Here is a 22,724-nt window from a genome sequence, read left to right as displayed (position 1 = left end):
GAGGGCATTATGATGGCTGTTGAGACTGAAAACATCAACTGATATATCCCCAGCATGTATTGGGCTATGCTATTCTGTCTGGAACTAGAACAACCACACTGCTGTGTGTAGAATCAGACGGTCAAGGGCAAGAATCCTGCCCCCACTTCTTACTAGTGGCTCACAACTTTAAGGAACTAGAGCGAGGGAACTGACTTCTAAGAGACAGCAAACATGCATCCTATTTTCAGGTATAAGCGCCACTTCAGATTAAGTTCCAAAAATTCCGGGGCTGCTGACTCCCTGGTTGTCTAGTCTCTTTAAAACCTTGACTTCTATGTAGATGAGCAAACCCAGATAAGGCTGAAAAAAGCCAACAACCAGATCCAACCCCATCGCCCATTCCATGTAATTGTTCTAAAGTCTCTCTCTCTCTCTCTCTCTCTCTCACACACACACACACACACACACACACACACATATGGTGGGTCCGTGGCAAACCTTTGCAATCTATGTCATTGCCCTCATGCAGTACTGCTAAATGTACAAGTGATAAAGATGTCAAATCCCTTTGGGGCCGGGTAGTTTTGCAGTTTCTTATATATGAACAAAGAGATCACTATAACTTCATGGGAAGCACACGCACTTTCAGTGATGCCCTAAGAAAGGGAGTTCTCTAAGTAAATGTGGGCAATTTCATGCTAATGTTTTAAGAAAGTAACATACTGTTTCACTGATTAGCATCTAGTCAGAAGAGATCTTTTTCCACCCTCGCATCCTTCATAGGATCATATACGGAACTGAGGATCACAGAAAGGTTTTCTTTGTGAACACTGGTAAGAAAAATACAATTTCAAAAGGACAACAACTCCATTCCGGCCTCCCAAATCTACAGTCACTTTAGGTCAGTGGTCCCCAAGTGGAGTTTAGGAAGGTGGCCCAAGGGACCTGGAGGGAGGATGGTGAGGCCAGGGCAACACTTTCATCCAGGAAAGAGACTTCCTTTTAGAGCAGGTGAGTGAAGTCCTAGGCCTTGCCTCTTTCCATCTGTAGGCACGGAGAGGTCTAGAAGAGGAACAGGGGTCCATGCAAACTTCTTTTGCTGCTTCTGCCTTTAGCCTTAAATCTTCCACTTTTTCAGGGAAGAAAAAAGTCCTCTGGAGAATCCGTCTTGTTCTTTCCCCAGGTCTTCTTCACACATCCAACCATTAGAGCCTGTCCAATCTTCTGGGAAGTTTGTTTTTTCTGAAAGCCTATCTCTGTGACTATTTCTTCTACATGGTATCAGTATTCTTATGAATCTCCTTCTGCTGAAGATGCAGTCAGGGCAGCTGTTTAAAAACTAACACAATAAGGCCTCCCAGACCCCGTGGGAAATGACTGTGGACAGCTGAGAAGAACTATGAGTGTTTAGCTATCAGGCCTTTCCAGGATAAAGGACATCTCCTAATCTCCCCAGTGCCTGACACGGTCCCGAGACAATGATAAATTTGCAGCAGTTTCTGTATACCGACTTTCTGATCTGTGACTTTGAAGTTTTTTCTTCCCTTCAACATAGCAGCTCCTTCATAATTTGTTTTTTAAAATACACAGCATAAATAATCTATGCTCCCATCATTCACTGAAGTGAATTTTGCATCTTCAACTCAATTTATCAAAAATCTGTCATGTTCAAATTGGAAAGAATTTTGGTGTTTATGAAGGCGTCTAATCAAAATTGTTGAGACGAGGAATGTTTCCCTATTTGTGAGATGAGAGTGTTAGACAAAATCAGGGGTGTTTAACTGGTGTGGGGGGGCTTGGGGGGCTGTGAAATTTATCAGAATTTCAGGGGGTTTCATGCTTCAGCAAGTATGGTTTGGAAAAAGAACAGCTCCCCCGGTGATTTTTATTCTAGGTTAACTAGAAAACCTCTAATAATTGGCCTAACTCTGAAAAACTGTGGCTGTGTATTGAAAAAAAAGTGATTTAGGCAAATTGGAGGTAATTTAGACACATTAATCATTTCTTCATAGGAGTGCATTGTGTTCTTTAACAAAAATATCAGAGATTATAAAGCCTAGTAATTTAGCAATTAAAAGTGGTTATGACCAGCTGTATGATATGTGAATAATACCTCAGTAAAGCTTATATGTATATATGTAAATATAAAGAAGGAAACCTCCTTCTTCTTAAGACCAAACTGGAAGGGCATGCTGACCAAAATAAAAATTACTCATGGATAAAACTGATTGACTTTTGTATTTTCAGAAGCCTCACAAATTTGATACAACAAAAAAATTATCGAAATTCTCCCATTTAGAATTAGTACTGCATTTACAATTTTTAGTTCTTTTCCATGTTCCTCTGATTATGAACAATTGAAATGTACCTGCAAATGGAAATGTAAGTAGGGTGCTTTTAAAGTGAGCCCTTTGGTAAAAATAACTTCTTTCAGAGAAAAAGAAAAAAAAATACACCCCACAGCAATAGAAAGCCCAAACCAGAGTGACGCATTTCTTCAACCAGAGGAATTGGGAGACTGGCAATCATGTTCTGACCCAAATCAGAGCATAACAGCTTTCTGTCACCTGTTGAGCAACATCACTTTCCTTACTCCCAGAACCATAGACGCCACCAAGTAGTCATACTGTGCAATCAAAACAGGAGAGTGGAAAATGGCCTGCTGTGGTGAATGACAGAATCTGGCCAACCTGTGGAAATCACTGGCTTTGCAAATTAAGTCATCTCCGCTGACAAGAGCACCAAAATGAATTTTGTATTGTTTGAGGGAGGAATCAGCCCCAGCTGCAACTCCAAAATGTAACCCTCATGTATACTAATCAAATCCTCTCTGAGACACAGTGGAGAATCCTTCCACCAAGCAGCATCCCAAGAGAGGAAAGTTCCAGTTGCAATTACCCGCTAACTAAGAGATCGTTCGGCTAACCAGGGAACTGGGATTCCCTGAAGCAAACTTCCGCTAAAACTCCACCACAGTGTCATAGTAACTTTCCATTTCTAGGGATGGATCATGATGTAGCATATGGGAAGACTATGTTACCCTCCTACCTCTCACTTACCCCTAACCACCATTGCTCAAAGTATGGCCAGGTAGGCAAAAATGGGAGACTTGCAGATCTAGCCTTATGGGAGCCTGCAGGTCACTGTCAAAGTTATTAGAAGGTCTGAGAAAAAAAAAAATGCTTTCAAGGCCCATCAGCTGTGATAATATCCTTTTAATCAAGACTGTACTTTTGCTAAGCAAAGCTATAAATCAACTCGAATGGTAGTAAATTAAATGTAGGACTTATAGATAAGAGGATATGGAATTAAACAGAGCTGTATCTGTGTGTGCCGAGAGAACAGTAAGACCCGTTCAACAGATTCCTATTTCATGCTAAAAAGATAGCCATATTTATTCTGAACCATTACATAGTGAGTGATTTTTATTAACGCTATTCCAAAGCCATTTGTTTTTAACATTGCCCAGAATGATTAAATATCGAGATTAATGTTAGGACCCCCAAATATATCTTGATTATACCAGAGTTGATTATTCAGTTTGGGGATTATGCATCCCAGCTGCACCTGACCCCATCGTCTTTCCTCTTGTCCATTTCTCTGTTTGCTCACTCTCTGTCAGAGAGCATGTGGGCACACACAGAGACATACATGCAAATTAATCAATTTTGCTACATCGTAAAATGTTTGGTAGGAGAAGAGATTATAAATAATGGCTAAAATGAAGCTTCTAGACTCTCTGCAGATTTCATTTATCCTCGTTATCTGGTCCCTTGTTAGAAATGTGGCTTCATTTACAACTATTATCCTCTAATGCAGTGACTCTTGACACAGGACTGCTTAAAAAGCGCCCCCCTCGCACCCCATTATAATACATATCCATATTCTGCTCCTCACAACTGCATCAAATTTGATAGCCCCTAATCTGTCTATAAGGCAAGTGTTCATCCTGTAAGCCACTAAGAGCACTAAAAAAGGGCCTTACTGTTATTTGTGAACCCAATCAACAAGCCAATAACCTCGGATACGCTCAAACATGAAAAGGAGTCATCTGGCTAAAAGTATCAGTGAGCATAAAACATGCTCTGGCTAAGTCAAGTAGGTGCCACATGAGCCTTGGACCATTTGGATCCACAATTACCTCCACAGTCCTGACCCTTAAAACTGAATCTGTCCCTGATCACATCCTGACCATTAAAACCAATTGCCTCCCCAGGCTCATCCTGTCTTAGCACATGCCCAGTAAGCCCCAGTCTTCCCCATTTAACAAATGTTGGGTTTCCTTTGTAAAACAGTATGGCCCTAGCTCACTCCACTGATTTTTCAGTGGGTTCACCTTGAGTTTTCGTGTGTGTGTGTGGTGTGTGTGTGTGCGCGCATGTATATCAGGAAGTCAAGGAATCGAAAGTGGTTTGACATGTCTTTGTTATCATTTGGCAAGATATGCTTTGCAATTAACAAAGTAGCCAGTCACTGGTCATTCACATAAGACTGACCTGCCAGACTCAATATGCCAGTTCCACTGAACTGAATAAAAGGACTCTGTTCCTAATGAGAGGAGCTCAGGATATTTGGCACACCCTCTAACCTTTAGAGGCTGGCATCATAGAAGATACACATGCTCTTTCACAAAACAGCCCATGGTACCACAGACAGAAACAAACACTGCATTGGACAGCCCATGGGTCTGACCCAGAGTCTGGAGTTTCTTATATTCTTGGGAGGAAACAGCCATATGTGGTATTTCTCCTAGAAGCCCCAAAGCCACAATGCGACACGTTCCACTTTCTCCCTCATAGCCCCACAGAACCTTCTGCCCACCCCCAACTCGGCCTTCTGAAGACGCTGACTCTTCTCCCAGTGAAAACAAATTCACCATAAAAGAGGAAAATATTCCAAACTTGGGCCTGCTCCAAGTCTATCCTCTTGAATAATTCTTTTTGGGGCAAGAAAAATTAAGATTTTAGTCATAAAGGCTGATGACAATTTGTACAGATCCTAATGAATCACTTCCGTCAATCGCAATCCTACCAAAAATTAAAAAAAATAAAAAAGTAGACAACATATTGTCCAGATCTGCCCATCAAATCCTCAAAATTGGGAATTTACACCACCTCAACCCACCCACCAATTTCCTAAGTCTGAAGTTTGGAAGGTGCCCATCTGATTAACAATGAACACTTAACAATTGTTAGCACTTAACACTTCAGAATCTCACCAAATAATACATTTAAAGAATAACATTGTCAAAAATCACTTTTTGGGCTCAGTAATTTTTACTTCTGTCAACCTCACCAACCACAAACATGCATATTTTTTTCCTGTTTGGAAAAATAGTACATGCATATTACTACACACACACACAAAAATCTCTTTAGAAAAGTACAAAGGGGAAAATAAAGATGGCCTGCCATCCTAGGACCACCCAGAAACAACTCTTGCCTTAGTGCCTTAAAAAATAATCTCCTGAGCCAACTAGGACAACACCAAGGACTTTCCTGTTGGGTTGTTTTGAGTCTGTTATCTGACCGGTGTCTATAGCTGTCCTCACTTTCAAATCTCCTTTGAGTGAGATGCTTCCAGAAACAGAAGGAATAATAGAAAAATAAGTCAAAGACGGTAACAGGGTAACCGAGTGCAAAGCCACCACTTGAGCACAAGTCACCTTTTAATATATTCTACTCCGAAAACTGCTTCATCCTCTGTGTCAGCGGAAGTTATTTTTTCTATTGTTATTTTGTGACAATGACCTCAAAGACCTCCTAGACCCAAATGCATATGTACTGCTCTTCTCTCAAATCCCTGCAAATGGGTCACCTTTCGCTTTAGAAATTAGTTCAATCTCCATGGGCCAATTCTTGCCTTTTGCAGAGCTTACCAAAGGGCCAATTAGTGCCAAATTTGATTCATGTAGGAGACTCAGACATCTTGTCTATCAGGAACACAAGCCTGCCAATTTATTTCACAAAGGCCACCAAACAACAATCTGATAACATTTACTTTAACTAATAGCAGACACACAGCTCTACAATACCTAAACTAGCTAATAATCACCCCTTATGAACTTTTAAAGAATTAGTTAAGATTTTAAAAATAAAGCACAGCTAATGATGAAGTGCTTTGAAAGGCTAGGAAGCCAAACATGTTTATGTATCATGTGCAAGGAAAGAGACTGTTCTTAGCTGAGGTTTTGCAGAGAACAAGTGACAGCTCAGTGTGCAATTAAGGAAAAAAAAACCCCTCAATTCTCTATAATGATTAATTATAATGAGCATTCCTTAAAATCTGAACGTCCTGAAGCTTTCCAAGGAAAGTTCAGGCAACACAGGTGACCTTTAAATAAAAAGCCTGCTTTTCATCAAAAGTTAGAAAAATGCATTCCTACCATTTTTTAAGGGGATGAGGAAGGGAGTGAATTTACACACAAACTCAAGTTAGGAAGTGTTCTTAAAACCTAGACACGGGAATCAGTTTGCTTTTCAAAGGTTGCGGGGGGCACCTCTTGGCCAACATATTCAAGGTGAAATAATGTTGTTTGTCTGATAAGAAATAGGAGAATGTTATATGGGTTAAACTATACATGAGTATCTAGCTCAATGTAGTTTTGCTCCATCTACAAAGAGATTTGTTCCTAAAAGATTACATATGTGTTGCATTTGTGTAAATGGATTAATTTTGAAGTCACCAGGAAGGTAGTAAAGAAATCCTAGAGTGAGTACTTCTGCGAAGCAAACTATCTTTGTCAAGTGAACAGTCACTCCCTAATAGCTTAATTTAGATTTATACATATAATGTTGACTTAAACCAGGGGATGATGCAGTAATAGAACAAGGCATTGGCTGTTAAGAATATTTTGTCTTCCCGAAGAGAATTCTTTTTTTTTTTTTAAGATTTTATCACAAGTAGGTAGGGAGGCAGGCAGAGAGAGAGGAGGAAGCAGGCTCCCCACTGAGCAGAGAGCCCAATGCAGGGCTCCATCCCAGGATGCTGGGATTATAACCTGAGCCAAAGGCAGAGGCTTTAACCCACTGAGCCAGCCAGGTACCCCCCTGAAGAGAATTCTTTAGTGTGCTGGGATCATAACCTGAGCCAAAGGCAGAGGCTTTAACCCACTGAGCCAGCCAGCTACCCCCCTGAAGAGAATTCTTTGGTGGAAAGGGAAGATGGGATGTCAAATTTCAAAAATTGGACTGTTTTTCACCTTGGTTGCCACCTTGCTATTTTAAAAGTTAGGGACGTCTTATGACATCTTAGTGGTTAGTGGTGATTCGTTCTCTGGAAGTAAAATGAAACAGAAGCCATTTTAAAAAGGGGGGAGTCACAGAATCACACTGTGTCAGCCTCCAAAGAGACCACGGGTATTATTTAGTCCAACTTCTCCAACGTCCTGGTGAGGAAACAGAGACCCAGGAAAGAGCAGAGTATAATACAACTACTAGGGAAAGGGCTGGAAGGGTCTGTGGATTTGGCGGAAGAAGCAGGGAAATGCTGCCCCCGTCAACGAAACAACATGGTGGGAGAAAAGCAGGAAGCAATTGGAGGAGGCTGGAGAACATACTGTGCAGGCCCATTTTACCAACAGTACCAAAAGCTAATGGAAATTTCCATGTGTTAAATCACCTTCTAGAAGTTACTTCACGTTGTTCGGCTTGCTTTCTCACTAGGTTTCTAATATACTGAAGTGTTGATTCACAGCAGATTCTTACTAGATGGTCAGGAAGCTTGAAGTACTCCTTTCTCCAATGTTCCACAGTACTTGAAAAAAAAATCTCTAAATAGAGCACCAGAACAAAGGCTAAATTATTGTAACAATAGCGATATCTTATATAAAAATCTCAGGGTCCTTCAGAAAATACCATGAAAAGCATTTTCCTAGATATACAAAGCCTCCGCAGCTCCGTATATGTTTTTTTTTCCAAAGGTCAGAATCTTTTTTTTTTTTTTAAGATTTATTTGAGAGAAAGAATGAGAGCAAGAGAGAGAGCATGAGCAGTGGGGAGTGGCAGAGGGAGATGGAGAAGCAGACTCCTGGGGGAGCCTGACGTGGGGCTCAATCCTAGGACCCCGCAATCATGACCTGAGCCGAAGGCAGCCGCATAACTGACTGAGCCACCCAGGTGCCCCAAAGGTGGGAATCTTAAAAGAGAAGCAAAGCATGGTGTATAGCATAGGGAAAAATCATGAAGGGGGCGGTGGACGGAACATATACGACAAGAAGTCATTTCACTGGGTGAGTCATGCTAAACATCTGTGTCTGAATGGAAACTGTTTTCAGTGGTACATTGAGAGGAGCTAGAAAAATGTAAACCTTGAAGGGGTAAAAAGGAGATCATGACCTTCTAAAATATATGGGAGATAATTACGGTAGTCAATTTACTCATCTCATCTATTTACGCTCCTGAAGGTTGTTACAAAAGTGCACTATTAGTAACTGCAACCGAACATGTCAGAAATGGACCTGTGCTCACTCAAGAGGTGTGCTTTTTAAAGTGTGTGCAGCACCCCTGAGTACTGAGAGTTGAACAAGCTCATGGACAATGACAGATGCTTGGGTACATTAGGGACAAAGCTAGACTAGGGGCTTGGGGTCTAGCTCTGTAGTCCAGGGATAGGTTTTTGATATCATATAAGAATCATGCTGGCCCGCCCCACCCAGCATGGGTTGATTTCAAGTGTTGGGTGCTAGAAAGGAACAGTCTGTCTTAGGACCACGATGCGCTCCCCAAGTGACAGCTGTATACACAGTTGAGATAGCAGTGATCCAGGGAGCTAGATAGAACTAAAAGTGCCTTATGGCTCGTGAAAAATGTTACCGATCTATTAAAACATGATCTAATGGTCTACTTCCGATTACAGAAAATGTATCTTCCTCATGCCTCCAAAATGATCTGTTCTCTAAAGCACAGAAATAGGAGATCCCCGATGACAATTTTGAAAATACTTTGTCTTCTAGGCAGTAGACTGCAATGTGAGCTCCCCCTGTAAGATCACAGGTTGTATACTGGCTGTATACAAGTTCCTCAACAAGCAAAAAGCTTACTCATTTATATCATCTTGCAAATGAGCAGTCACGAGGTAACACACCTAGCATCACCCTTCAGGTCAAACTCCGACTGTTGTAATGTCCTTGGTTTTAAATCCTTTCACATATTGAAAAACAAACATGACTCCCAAATCATGTGACTACACCAATTCTAGCCTATAGATTATTTGAGAGGGATTCTACACACTGCAAGAGCTTTTCTTTCTTTCTGAAGCACCATGCCTGTCCATCATCCTGTCATATGGAATTAAGAGAATGCTGTCGACAGAAGAACACCTAACCACGGTCATAATTTTAGTGTCCAGACACAAGGCAGATCACTTCCGATGTCACCCGGGCGGTGCAATTTTCCTCATTTAACAACCATTTTAGCCTGGCAGGTAGATATCTCAATTTACCACTTAATGAATTTTTTCTCCTCCAAATCATTCAACTCTTCATCCTTCTCATACCTACCAGGGCAAGAAGTAGATCATGATGGGGGCAATGATGAGCAATTCTTAGGAGGGCGGGGCGGGTATTGCAATTTGTCTGTGTGGTCTTTGTGGATGGTTTTGCTGTTTTTAATCACTACCTTGAGAGGCTACCCATAGACGCTCATCTTACATGTTATGATTCTTATGTTGAGGAAATATAACATGGAGGCATTACTGATCATTCTGCCAATTCAACCTTGAAATGAAACCAATTACATCCACTTGTGAAAGCATTTATCAGACGTTCCTCATGTTATCAAAGAGAAGCATTCTAGCCTCTAAATTAAAGTCTGATTGCTATAAATCCTACCTTCCTATTAACTTCCACTCTACAAACAGAGACATGTTACCAAAAGAATGGTCCCAGACAGGCTCAGTTAAAAACCTTGAGGAAAAGAGAAAGACAGTAGCCAGCCCTGTGGTGGTTCACTTGTTTCCTGATCATTTGAAAATTAGGTGGCTATGACCACTGGTCACGTCCCTCATCTTCATGACCACAGGGATGTCTCTCTTGTTACCAAAGTGACTCACCTCTATGCTTTGGGACTTCTAGACTTTGCTCTCTTCTGCTTTGATCTGGGCATTTTCGCCTCTTTAATTAGGAATTCTATTGCAGTAACACGCTTCACCAGTGGGGGTCAACTCTCAAACGGTACTTCTACCAGAAAAGCCCTAGGTGAGAGGCTTCTGTTAATATCAAACATACCCGTTACTGATCTCTGCCTTAAAAATTCTCTATTAAAATTCTGTCATCATCTCCTGTTTCCCCTGTGGCATCAACATATAGAGCGCTGTACATTTCAGGTTAAATTTAGACTTAACTTATGGTGAATAGGGTATTTCATTCTTAGAAGAAAAGTTGTACCTATTTGATAGCCTGAAATTTCTCAAAGTGAAATGTATCCTTTCATGATATAGACTGGACCCCCCCTCATAAAGGAAATTTGCAATATGAATCATTAACTTATAAAGGTAAACCATAAACAAAGACTTTTCCACAATCCTTTTTAATAATGACTGTATATTCAATATGATCTCCGTTACATGAACAAATAGGCATATTTATTGATACAAAGACACAGAAAAATAATTTAAAGGAATATTCCAAAATGTTAACAGTGGTTATCTCAGAACAGTGTAATTACAAATGGCTTGCCTTTCTTTATAATTTTTTTAATTTTCAAAGTTTTCTTCTTCAATAAATTAGAATTACCATACTATTATGGACAATAGGTTTAAATATACATGCAGATGCATATATGCCTTTTTATGTGATAAAATATACATCATGTAAAAATGCTTTGAAAGTGTACAATTCAGTGGCATCAAGTACATTTGCAGTGTCATACAACATCCAGTTCCATAATTTTTTCATTACCCTGAATGGAAACCCTGGACCCATTAAAAGCCGTCACTTCTCATTCAACCCCTGGCTACCACTAACACAGTCTATCTCTGTGGATACACGCATTCTGCATATTTCGTATAAACAGAATCATACAGTATGTGGCCTTTTGTGCTTGGCTTCTTTCACTTAGCATAATGTTTTCAAGGTTCATCCATGTCACTACTTCATTTCTTTCTACGGCTGATTAATATTCCATTGTATAGATATCCCAAATTTGGTTTATCCATTTATCTGTTGATAGACATTTGGGTTATTTCTACCTTTTGGCTATTATGAATAGCGCTGCTATAAACATTGTGTACAGGTTTTTGTTTCAATATCTGTTTTCATTTCTTTGGGGTATATACCTAGGAGCAGAAATGCCTTGACATATACTTTAAAAGAATGTTTTGAATTCTACTTTGGCATTCTGTGTTTCAAGTAACCAATGCTTTTTCAGAATTATTAAGGATGACCCTTATGACATCATCCCCACATGATAATACCATTCCACTTTTAAGAACTGACTATAGTAATTTTTTAAAGTCCAAGTCACATTCTTGTACTTAATAAAATGCAATTTTCACTCTTACTCTTTGGGAACAAATTCTCTTATGGTAAATACTTACAACCATGACAAACTAACTGAAAAGGACAGTCTTTCCCTCTTAGCATAGCCATTCTAGCAGGACCTAAAATTCACTTTCAAACACTTGTATGTTAAAAGCACAAAAATATATTTATTTTTGTTGTTGTTATTTTAATCGGAAAGCATCACTAAATAGACACCAATATTTAAGCCTCGAGGAATGTATTAAATATACAATATACAAGGTATGAGGGTTAATTTTAGCTGTAGACAGTGCTTGAAGTGGGCTTCAAGCAAGATGATGGTGGTATACTCTGTGCTTGCCCATATTTATTGAACTACTATAGAATCCTCCAATTTTTCCTTCCCTCCAAGTACACGCATGCATATTTATGAAATATACATTCATTTACATGTCAAACATGCTCACATGTTTGCATGTGCAACGCCCCCCCCGCCCCAACACACACAACTGTACTTCCAACTCAGTGGTGGCAAGCAAGAGTAGGTGTGTTTTTGTAGCTTGGTCATCTCTAGATTTCAGGCTTTACCCTGTTATGACCCCACCCCCCAGGCACTCTGCAATTCAGAAAGCAGAAATAAAATTCTAGCTAGAGAAGAGGAAGCACTGGCCTTAAAACATTAAAAGAACCACTCAAATTTTAATATTGGTTAATAAGTAAGGGATATAATTTGGGATCATTTAAAAATAAAGTATTAAGGAATGTTTCTATGACATGGGTAGATTTTAAGAAAAATTCAAATAGGAACAATGAACTTATAGAAAACAATCAGGATTTTTAATTCTGTGAAAATTTTTACCCAATCCAACTTTGCTAGGTTCAACACTATCAATTAATTTTATTTTTCCCATTACAAAACTTCCCTGAATGTTTTCATGTTCTGATAATATTCCAAAAAACCCTACGTATTCCAAAACTCAGAAGAAGTCTTTTATCCTACTCTGGGCAGAATGTGTTTTTTTAAAGCTTTGGCCTAACAACAATAATTTATATCATAGGGATTTTTTCCAATAAAGGTTAAGAACTTTAGAAATGTCTTATTCTGTATGTGGAGAACTGAATGGCAGTGGAATAAGATGTCCAAAGTCTCACAAAGTCTCATGAGCAAATCGCAAATTAAAATTCAAGTCCAATTAATTATCAGGACAGTGATCTGTCCACAAGGCAGAATATCTCAGTTACCATGGGACATGGTCATTCTAAAAAGTCAGTAGAATTAAAACATGTTATAGCATAAAGATATAGTCATGTCATTTATGAGTGTTTATGCGAGAGAATGCTAAGCGCATTACTGAATTCCCATTGTTTCATTCTTGTAGTACTTCTTCCTTTATGCTTGGTACATACTTCTTTTCTCTGCCATTAGACTGAAAGATGCTTTATGGCGGGGACCAGATTTTAGGACTCTTGTGTATGTAGCCCAGTGCCTTGAACCCAGCAGGCATTCAATAATGTATGCACGATTGTGTGTGAAATTTCATAGACATACCCTCGACTATCTCCCAGCAACAAGCAAAACAAATCATGCTGATTTGTTTGTTGAGAACCTCTGAACTTCCTTAAAAACCCAACACCACACACTAAAGAATAAAAAACAAGACTAATCTAGGCTACTTCAATCATGACAATGCTCAGAGATCACCGAGATACAACCTTAATATTGTTTGTTAGCGGGTTTAAGTGCATAAAGTAAGGTAGCCAAGAATGAATTAACATGATTTAACTGCAGTTAATGGACACCCTGTTCTGTATCCACATGCTGATTTCCCCAACTGGCATATTATCCTCACTCTTTGGCTCCTTCCTTCTGAGAAGTTTCCTCTGAGCACCTAACTGCTGGGTGGCGGTTACACCGAAGTACATTAGAATGGAAATAAGAGGAAAAATAAATTCCAATCAGTCCTTTTCACTACTTATTAACAGCTTTTATGGGTGCTGTGGTAAAGTAAAAGGACAAAAATAAACAGCAAATTCAGTTTGGGGATTAAAGCAACACATGGCGCTTTGCCTTAAAAACAAAACAAAACAACTCCTTCACTGATATCTCACTGATCAAATGTGAGGTTTCTTTATTCACCTTCCTCTCCACCTCCACTATAATAAAGAATGGGCTGAAAGAGTTGTTTCCTGGGCCTACTTTTTAACATTTACTCAGGAGTTACCTTCATTTTTCTTTCAAAAATTTCTATAGTCTTACCTCCCAGTCCAAATAATCACAGACATCTTCAAAGTTAGTGAGCAGAGACACTGAGCAGAACAGCCGTGGCAACTCATCCCTTGTCATTGGGGGGAAACGGCTATCTTTAAGGGCACTGTTGAAAACAAAGCAAATATTAAAGCAACCACTAGATATGAGAAAGTCTGAATTTCAAATGCAGACATTTGAAAAAGGTAAGAGATCAAAAAAAAATCTTCAAATGTATTTAAAGGCCCCCAAAGATTTTAGAAGTCATTTATTTTCATTCAATAGACTGTTTATTAGCCAATCTTGTAACCAATTGTAAAGAGCGAATCATCAATTACATTTCCTGTACAGTCATTTCCTGGTGTACTTCCCTATTACTTGTAGAATCTGAGACTATTTTTTACTTTACTTTTCGAGAAGAATAAAACCTAGACTAGTGGAAATTTGTGGGAAGACTTCTAGATCTAGGGCTGATGGGAAAAATATGTATATAGTTAAAAAAAAGTTCATATTAGGTTGTCCATTACCATAGAACAGCACTCAAAGAGTTCAAAAAAGATCAAAATTTCATTTTCTTCAAGCAAAGGAAATCAAAGAAAATTAAAATAATCATGCAAATTACAGACTAAAAATACAAGGATTTCAGGCCCCCTATAAAGGATAATTCAAGATATGACTCAAAAATTGTGAAAGTACAGGAAATTGGGCTAATCTAGGCAATAAAAGTATGATTAGGAGACCATTAATCACATCAATGGATTTCTGAGTACATCAACTCTGATTGGATCCTATAATCAAGGGTAATATACTACAGTGTAAAATTCTAGAAAAACCCTTACTATAAAGGACAAAGATGTTGGAAGACCATAATTCTTCCTGCAATAGAAGAGACAGAAAATACGCAGACACACACACACTCACACACAGAGGCACTGTGTGTTTCCTATACTTTTCAAAGAAACCAGTTCCTGGTCAAGAAAAACAAACATACCTCTGATTACACTTTATACTAATGGCATTTCTGGCATTTGTGCCATGGATATTCAAATTCAAATGTGCTATATAGCAGCCAGGCTTAGAAACTATTTTCATAGATTAATCAGTAGAAATTACAAACTTAGTGCCAACAAACTGCTCGAGTTTTAACAATGTTCCATGGCCTTTAGAAATCATTTAATTCCTTTTTCAGTGACTTCCTCAGTGCTGGAGTTTCTTTTTTTTTCTTCATTTTTCCATCTCTTCCTTTAGATTCTGAAACACTTATTTTATTGTACAAATGTAACCCCTGTGTTTGTGAGTGTTTTCAATGCATTTGGGTGCTTGCTCTATCCTACTACACAAAGGAAAATGCTTATAGACAGATATGTTCTATATATGCTATAATGTTTTTTTCCCATTCAAGGAGCCAAGATTAACCAAGAAAATCAGGACATCTGTGACAATTTATACTCTGAGAATAGCATTTCACTGTTTTATAATTTTTTGAGCATCCAACCCTTTTTTATTATTTTTATTAACATATAATATATTATTTCCCCAGGGGTACAGGTCTGTGAATCATTAGGCTTACACATTTCACAGCACTCACCATATCACATACCGTCCCCAATGTCCATCACCCAGCCACCCAGCCCTACCCCCCTCACTATTTTATAATTTAACGACATACATTTTCCTACAGTTTGGCCTCTTTTATTTTCCTGTTGGCAAATAAATTTTCATAAAGCATTTTCAAGTTCTCCCTCAAAGCCAAGATAAAGACCTATATGTGTATGTATAACCAATACCCTCTCTCCTAACAAACACATATACTGAACAGAAACAAAAGAACTTCCAGCCGCTGAACTGAAACTAAAACAAAAGAATCTCATGTATAAAAAACAAAAGGCTGATCACACTTTCCATCTTCTTGCTAAAAAGAAAGAGAGAGAAGGAAGCCTTATACACTTGAATAATGTAAAATGTGATTTTCTTAGAATTGTAGATTTTCTATCATGGTAAAATATACGTAACATAAAGTTTACAGTTTTAACTATTTTTAAGTGTACAGCTCTGTGTGGATAAGCACGTTCTTGTTGTACATCTATCACCAGCATCCATCTCCAGAATTTTTACCATCTTGCCCAACTGAAACAGCATCCATTCCATACTAACTCCCCACTCTTCCTTCCTTTCAGCCCCTGGCAAAAAATGTAACTTACAGACACTTTTCCAATTTCAAGTAATTAGAATAATATAGTTGCTAATGTTTTTGCCATATAATAGCTTATGGAGACAGAATTCACAAACCAATACAATTCACCCATTAATGTATCCAATTGAACGGCATTTAGTATATTCACAGAATTATACAAGCATCGCCACTCTCCAATCTGAAAACATTTTGTCACACCAAAAAGAAGCCCCATACCCATTAGCAGCCAGGCTCCTCTCTTCGCTCCCCGCCAGCTCTTGGCAAGCGTTAATCCACTTTCTGTCTATGGACTTCCCCACTCTGGAGTATTTCATATTAGGAGAGTCCTACAATATGGGGCCTTCTGTGTCTGGCTTTTTACCGGAATGTTTTGGAGGTTTCATCCATGCTGTAGCATGTATCCATACCTCATCTTTTTAACTGCCTAATCATATTTCAGTTGTGTGGCTTTATCACATTTTAGGATCCTTCGATCTACTGAGAAACATTTGGGTTGTTTCCACTTTTGGAAACAATATAAATAATGCTGCTATAAACATGCATGTATGAGTCTCTGGGTGGACAGAGGTTTTAGTCTCTTTGGGGTGTAGATACATAAGAATGGAATTGCTGGGTCATACGGTGATTCTATGGTTGACTGTTTCAGGAACTAACAAACTGCTTCCCACGGTGGCTGTACCTTTCATTGCCACCAGCAATGTGTGAGAGTTCCAATTTCCCCATATCCTTACCAGCCCTTCTTATTGTCTGCCTTTTTAATCAGAGCGCTAGACCTCCTTTAATAAAGAGAGCTATAAAAATCTCTCTCTAGCATTTTCCAGTCAAACAATACACGTCCTGAAGTTGCCATATGGTTATTTTCTCAACACTCTGAGGTAAGTTTATTTTGTTTAATTTTTTTCCTAGCAAGCCAACAAAAGGTAAATTTTAGCTTAGTGCAATTCAAACTATTTCAAATCAATGAGATTCTCAAGTACCTAAAATATAACTCCCATGATATGGAGCCTTGTTCCTCAATCATTCTGGGCTTAAAAAAATAAAAAAAGAGAACAATGCGTAAGTGGGAGAATACTAGCATGGCTAATAAGAGAAACTGACAATCAGGACGCAAATGTATTAAGTTCAAAACTGAAATAGTGAAGGTACATTAGTCATGATGAAAACAGTCTGATTTTACAGAAACAGTCATTCAAACAAGACATTTAATTCTGAAATTTTTTTTGTAACTCTAAGTAACTTTTCATTAAATTCATGAGCACAGAAAAATTCCCAAACGTAGGAAGCCCTCAATAGTTCTGAATGCAAATTCCTAGGGGGAAAGAACTAGCAATGAAAGCCTAGCAAGGATTTAAGGGATTATTAAAAAAAAAAAAAAAAGACAAAAAATGCAGCTGGAGTCTGACCTCAGAGCTGCTAGGCTGGTGTGGATAGCTGATAAACAAGGTTTCAGCCTCCCTCAGCCCTGCTTCCTTTAGCATACAGAATATGCCATGAGTCCGGAAGTGACTTGCTTGAGATGACCCAGCAAGTTAGTGATGCAGGTGGGGCCACAACCCTAGTTCTCTGACTCAAGTCCAAAATACCTTCTAGGATCCACACTTTAGTTGCCACTTTTGAATGGATTTGTATTATTTTTAATTTTAAAATTAAATGTTTGCCTCACTTGGCAATTCTGATCTCATTCCTGTAGTGCCTTTGCCTAAAGAAGATAAATAATAATTTAATAGCATTCATTAGTAGCCAAAGGGTAAATAGAGCCAGACTTCCTGTCTACTGGAAATCTGTAGGAGCAAAAAGGATTTTAAAATATTAATACTGTCCATGGAAAACATTTCATACCAAAGTAGTGTCTGGCAATTTATACTCTATGCTGCCTAAGAAACTGACAAACAAGGAGATCTTGTAATAAATTCATATGAAGTTCTCTTTGCTATAATAGGAAGCCATTTTCTAATGTTTAAATATTGCTGAAGGAGAGGGGGCACCTGGGTGGCTCAATCAGTTGAGTGTCCAACTCTCTGTTTTGGCTCAGGTCATGATTTCAGGGCCACAAGACGGAACCCCGTTTCGGGCTTTGTACTCAGTGAGGAGTGTGCTTGGGATTCTCTCCTTCCCTCTCCCGCTGCCCCTCCCCCTCTAAAAATAATATAAATAAATAAGTAAATATTGCTGGGGGGAAGAAACGCACTTATACACAGAACCAGCCAGCTGCTCCATCACCCATGTGATGGATGGGTAAGGTTTAAACAACAGTTTAATTCACATACCAAATTCAAATATATTCAATTCAAATTGGCACCTCACCAAGAATATATTTTACCTAATTGAGAAGCAGCATTAACATCTGTCAAAGTTAATATCTAATGTTAAATAGCACTTTAATGAAAATGAACATTTAAAAAAAGGAATTAAGAGTTTAGCTATCAAAGAATCAAAGTTCATGACAGTGCCTGGAAGCTATGAGGGGGGGAGAAAAAACAGCCAAAAGGAGGCAAAATCTTAGCTGTTACAAGACTCATCATAAACAATAGAGCAGGCAACGGAAATGATTTAAATGAATCTAGCTAGCTAGCCATTTACTCACTCATTCCTTCATTCCATCACTTTCTAAAACTTCGATGACTTTAATCAGTTAAGCAGTGGAAAGTTACCAAACTGAGAAAGGCTTCACATTCCAGGCCATCATTTTTCAGGACAAGGAAACAAAATCAAAATTAAAAATCCCTTTTAGGGGGCGCCTGGGTGGCCCAGTCGGTTAAGCATCCAACTCTTAATTTTGGCCCAGGTCATGATCTCAGGGACCAGAGACTGAGCTCTGTGTCGGGCTCCCTGCTCAGCGCAGAGTCTGCTTGAGATTCTCTCTCCCTCTCCCTCAGCCTCTCCCCCTGCATGCACTCTCTTTCTAAATCAATCAGTAGATAAAATCTTTTTAAAAATCCCTGTTTGGATAGGTGAAGAAAAGTAAATCAGACATACATTAGTCTGAAATTTAAAAAAAAAAAAACTGTTTTTCACAAGGGGTTTCAATCCTCTGGAAATTCTGCCATTCCTCATCAGAGATTCTGGAACAGAATGCACACGTGGCATTTCTGAATTTCGGAAACTTAGAATACTAGAATCCTAAAGCCAATTCTGAAAAAATTATCCACAGCCTCTCCTTCACATGAAGTAACAATTTTAGTTTTCCATTATGAGAAAAAAAAAATGATGGATGTAAAACAGAATGCAAAAAAAGTGACCATTTATCAAACCTAAGGGTAGAGAACAACAACAAAGGACATGATTCCATTAGGTTAAGGAAGGAGGAAGGGCAGTGACCCAAAAGGAAATTTTCAATTGTAAGCCATTGGTAAAGTGTCCCATAACTGGGGGATGTTTTTCCCCTTTAGAATAATAAATACAAGCTACTTAGTGCTCAATGTATATAAACATTAAAACATTAATTTTAATATACATTTCAAAATGTGGTATGATGGGTAATTGATGGGGGACAGAAGAAAGGACTAAGGGATGGAACAAAAGGAAAGGAAAGAAAGGAGGGACCAAAAAAGAGAAAGGTATATATATACAAAGAAAGATGGAGAGGAAGAGGGGGAAAAAAAAAAGCGAGAAAAGGAAACGGGAGGTGAAAAAAGGAAAAAAGAAAAAAAATAGACAACACACACACACACACACACACACACACACGGACAAAAAGAGAAAGCAAGGTAGAGTAAAAGGTAGGAGGGAGGGCGAGCAAAAGTGCAGTAGGTCCCACAGGTTTTCCTGTGTTATTTGGCTCCCATCTTATAGGATTCACTTAGGCTTTACAGTGTTATCGTCTGCTGCCCTCTGATTAGCCAGCTTAAACGTCTTGAATTGCTCTAATCTCACATTCTTAAAAGCCTTTACTCTCTGTCATAGCTACAGCTGCCCACCAGGAGGGAAGCATACCCTTCCGGCCACATGCTGTGACAACCACAGCAATATTGTCAGGGATCTGCAGCCTCACCACGAGTTCTCACCTCGCCTTTAAATTGGGAGAATGGGTTGTGGGTCTGATTTAGTGGAGCACAATTAAAACTGGAAAATACAAAATACATAAAGAAACAGATGGCTACATGCTTAGTGTAGATGGCAGGTGTTCCTCATTTCCCTCCATGTAATGTCCACAATAACGCTCTGTCTGCAGATTTTCTGCATCTACTCTATCTTGGTTTTAGAAATGAACTACTAGGAACAGTTTTGTTTTAATTATTTTTCAGATGAAAAGCTACTGAGTACAATGAATGCAATTTAATTTTCTCTTTATGACCCAGGTTCATCTTTTTTTTTAATTGAGGTACAGTTGACATACAATATTAATTAGTTTCAGGTGTACAACATAGCGATTTGACATTTAGATATACTGCAAAATGATCACCACAGTAAATCTAGTTACCATCTGTCACCATACAAACTTACTACAATATTATTTACTATATTCCCCATGCTGTACAGTACATCCCATGACTCCTTTTATAACTGGAAGTAATACTTCTTGATCCCCTTCACCCATTTCAGTCTGCTCAACTCTCCATTCCCCTCTGGCAACCACCAATCTGTTCTCTGTATCTATGAATCAGGGTTTTGTTTTGGTTAGTTTGTTCTTGTTTTGTTTCTTAAATTCCACATATATAAAATCATATGGTATTTGTATTTCTCTATCACACACACAATACTCTTAAGGTTCATTCATGTTGCACAAATGGCAAGATTTCATTCTTTTCAAGATTTTGGTTTTTTTATGGCTGACTAGTAGTCGTGTGTGTGTGTGTGTGTGTGTGTGTATGATCTTCTTAATGTATTCATCCTCTGATGGATACTTAGGTTGTTTTCCCTATCTTGGCTATTGTAAATAATGCTGCAAAGAACATAGGATTGTATATATCTTTTTGAATTAGTGTTTCCATTTCTGCCCAGTAGTAGAATGGCTGGATCACATGGCAATTCTATTTTTAATTTTCTGAAGAACCTTCCACAGTGGCCATACCAATGTACATTTCCACAACAGTGCATGAAGCTTCCTTTTTTCCCACATCCTCGCCAACATGTGTTACTTCTTGTGGTTTTGGTAACAGCCATTCTGATAAGTGTAAAGTGATCCCTGACAGGTGTAAGGAGACAACTCATTATTGTTGTAATGTGCATCCCCTGATGATTAGTGATGGACAGCATCTTTTTCTATGTCTTCTGGTCATGTGTATGCCTTCTTTGGAAAAATGTCTATTCATATCTTCTGCTTATTACTTAAAAGGACTTTTGCTGTTATTGAGTTGTAGTGAGTTCTTTATATATTTTGGCTATTAACCCCTTATCAGATATATGATTTGCAGATTTCTTTTTCCATTCAATAGGCTGCCTTTTTGTTTTGTTAATGGTTTCCTTTGCTGTGCAGGAGCTTTTGATGTGTCCCATTTGTTTATTTTTGCTTTTTTTCTCTTGCCTTTGGAGTCAGATAAAAAAAAATATCACTAAGACTGATGTTAAGGAACTTACCACCTATGTTTACTTCTAGCAGTTTTATGGTTTCAGGTGTTATATTCAAGTCTTTATTCCATTTTTAGTTAATTTTTGTATATGGTATAAGATATTGGTCCAGCTTCATTCTTTTGCATGTAGCTGTCCAGTTTTCCCAGCACCATTTATTGAAGACGTTGTCCTTTCTCCATTATATATTCTTGCCTCCCTTGCCGCAGATCACCATACATGCACGAGTTTATTTCTGGGCTCTCTATTCTGTTCCACTGATCTGTATGTCTGGTTTTGATTCCAGTACCATACTGTTTTAATTACTACAGCTTTGTGGTATAGTTTGAAGTCTGGGAGTATGATACCTCTGGCTTTCTTTTTCTTCCTTAAAACTGTTTTGGCTACTCACGATTTTTGCTTTTTGTTTTGGTAGTTTCACATAAACTTTAGAATTACCCTAGTTCTCTGAAAAATGCCATTGGAAGTTCGATAGGGATTTCACTGAATCTATAGGTTGCTTTGGGTTGTGTGGGCATTTTAAAAATATTAAATCTCCCAATTCATGAGCATGGACTACCTTTGCCCTTCTTTGTGTCTTTTTCAATTTCTTTCATTAATGTTTTATAATTTTCGGTGTGTGCAGATCTTTCACCTCCTTTGTTAAACTTATTCCTAGGTATTTTATTATTTTTGATATGATCATAATGGAATTGTTTTCTTGATTTCTCTTTCTGATAGTTCATTATGAGTGTACAGAAATGCAACAGATTTTTGTATATTAATTTTGTATTCTGTAACTTCACTGAATTCATTTATTCAAACAGTTTTTGTTGTAGAATCTTCTGGGTTTTCTATATATAGAATCATGTTATCTGTAAATAGTGACAGCTTTACTCATTCCTTTCCAATTTTTGTGCCTTTTATTTCTTTCTCTTGCCTAATTGCTGTAGCTAGGACTTCCAATACTATGCTGATTAAAAAAAAAAATGGGTAGATTAGGCATCCTTACCTTGTTCCTGGTCTTAGAAGAAAAACTTTGAGCTTTTCACCATTGAGCATTATATTAGCTGAGGGTTTGTCATATATGGGCTTTATTATGTTGAGGGTATGCTTCCTCTATACCTATTTTGTTGAGAGGTTTTATCATAAATGAATGTTAAACTTTGTCAAATGCTTTTTTTGCATCTTCTGAGATGATCATAGAATTTTAATCTTTCACTCTGTTAATGTGGTGTATTAGACTGACTGGTTTGCAGATTTTAACTGGAATAAATTCCACTTGATTATGGTATAGGATTCTTTCAATGTACTGCTGAATTCAGTTTGCTAATATTTTATTGAGGATTTTTACACCT

The 22,724-nt window shown here is 38.3% G+C and overlaps 1 protein-coding gene across 1 annotated transcript in view; it reads right to left on the bottom strand.

Moving 5' to 3' along the window:
* AMMECR1 (AMMECR nuclear protein 1) overlaps positions 1–22,724 on the bottom strand; it is a 114,743-nt gene that overhangs the window by 8,668 nt on the left and 83,351 nt on the right. The window contains 1 exon segment of the mRNA XM_082717345.1: positions 13,698–13,812. Coding sequence (XP_082573471.1) covers positions 13,698–13,812 — 115 coding nt within the window.

Source organism: Mustela nivalis (assembly GCF_964662115.1).
Source record: "Mustela nivalis genome assembly, chromosome: X".
In the NCBI taxonomy this organism is placed as follows: domain Eukaryota; kingdom Metazoa; phylum Chordata; class Mammalia; order Carnivora; family Mustelidae; genus Mustela; species Mustela nivalis.
This window is presented reverse-complemented; position numbering and strand designations above follow the sequence as displayed.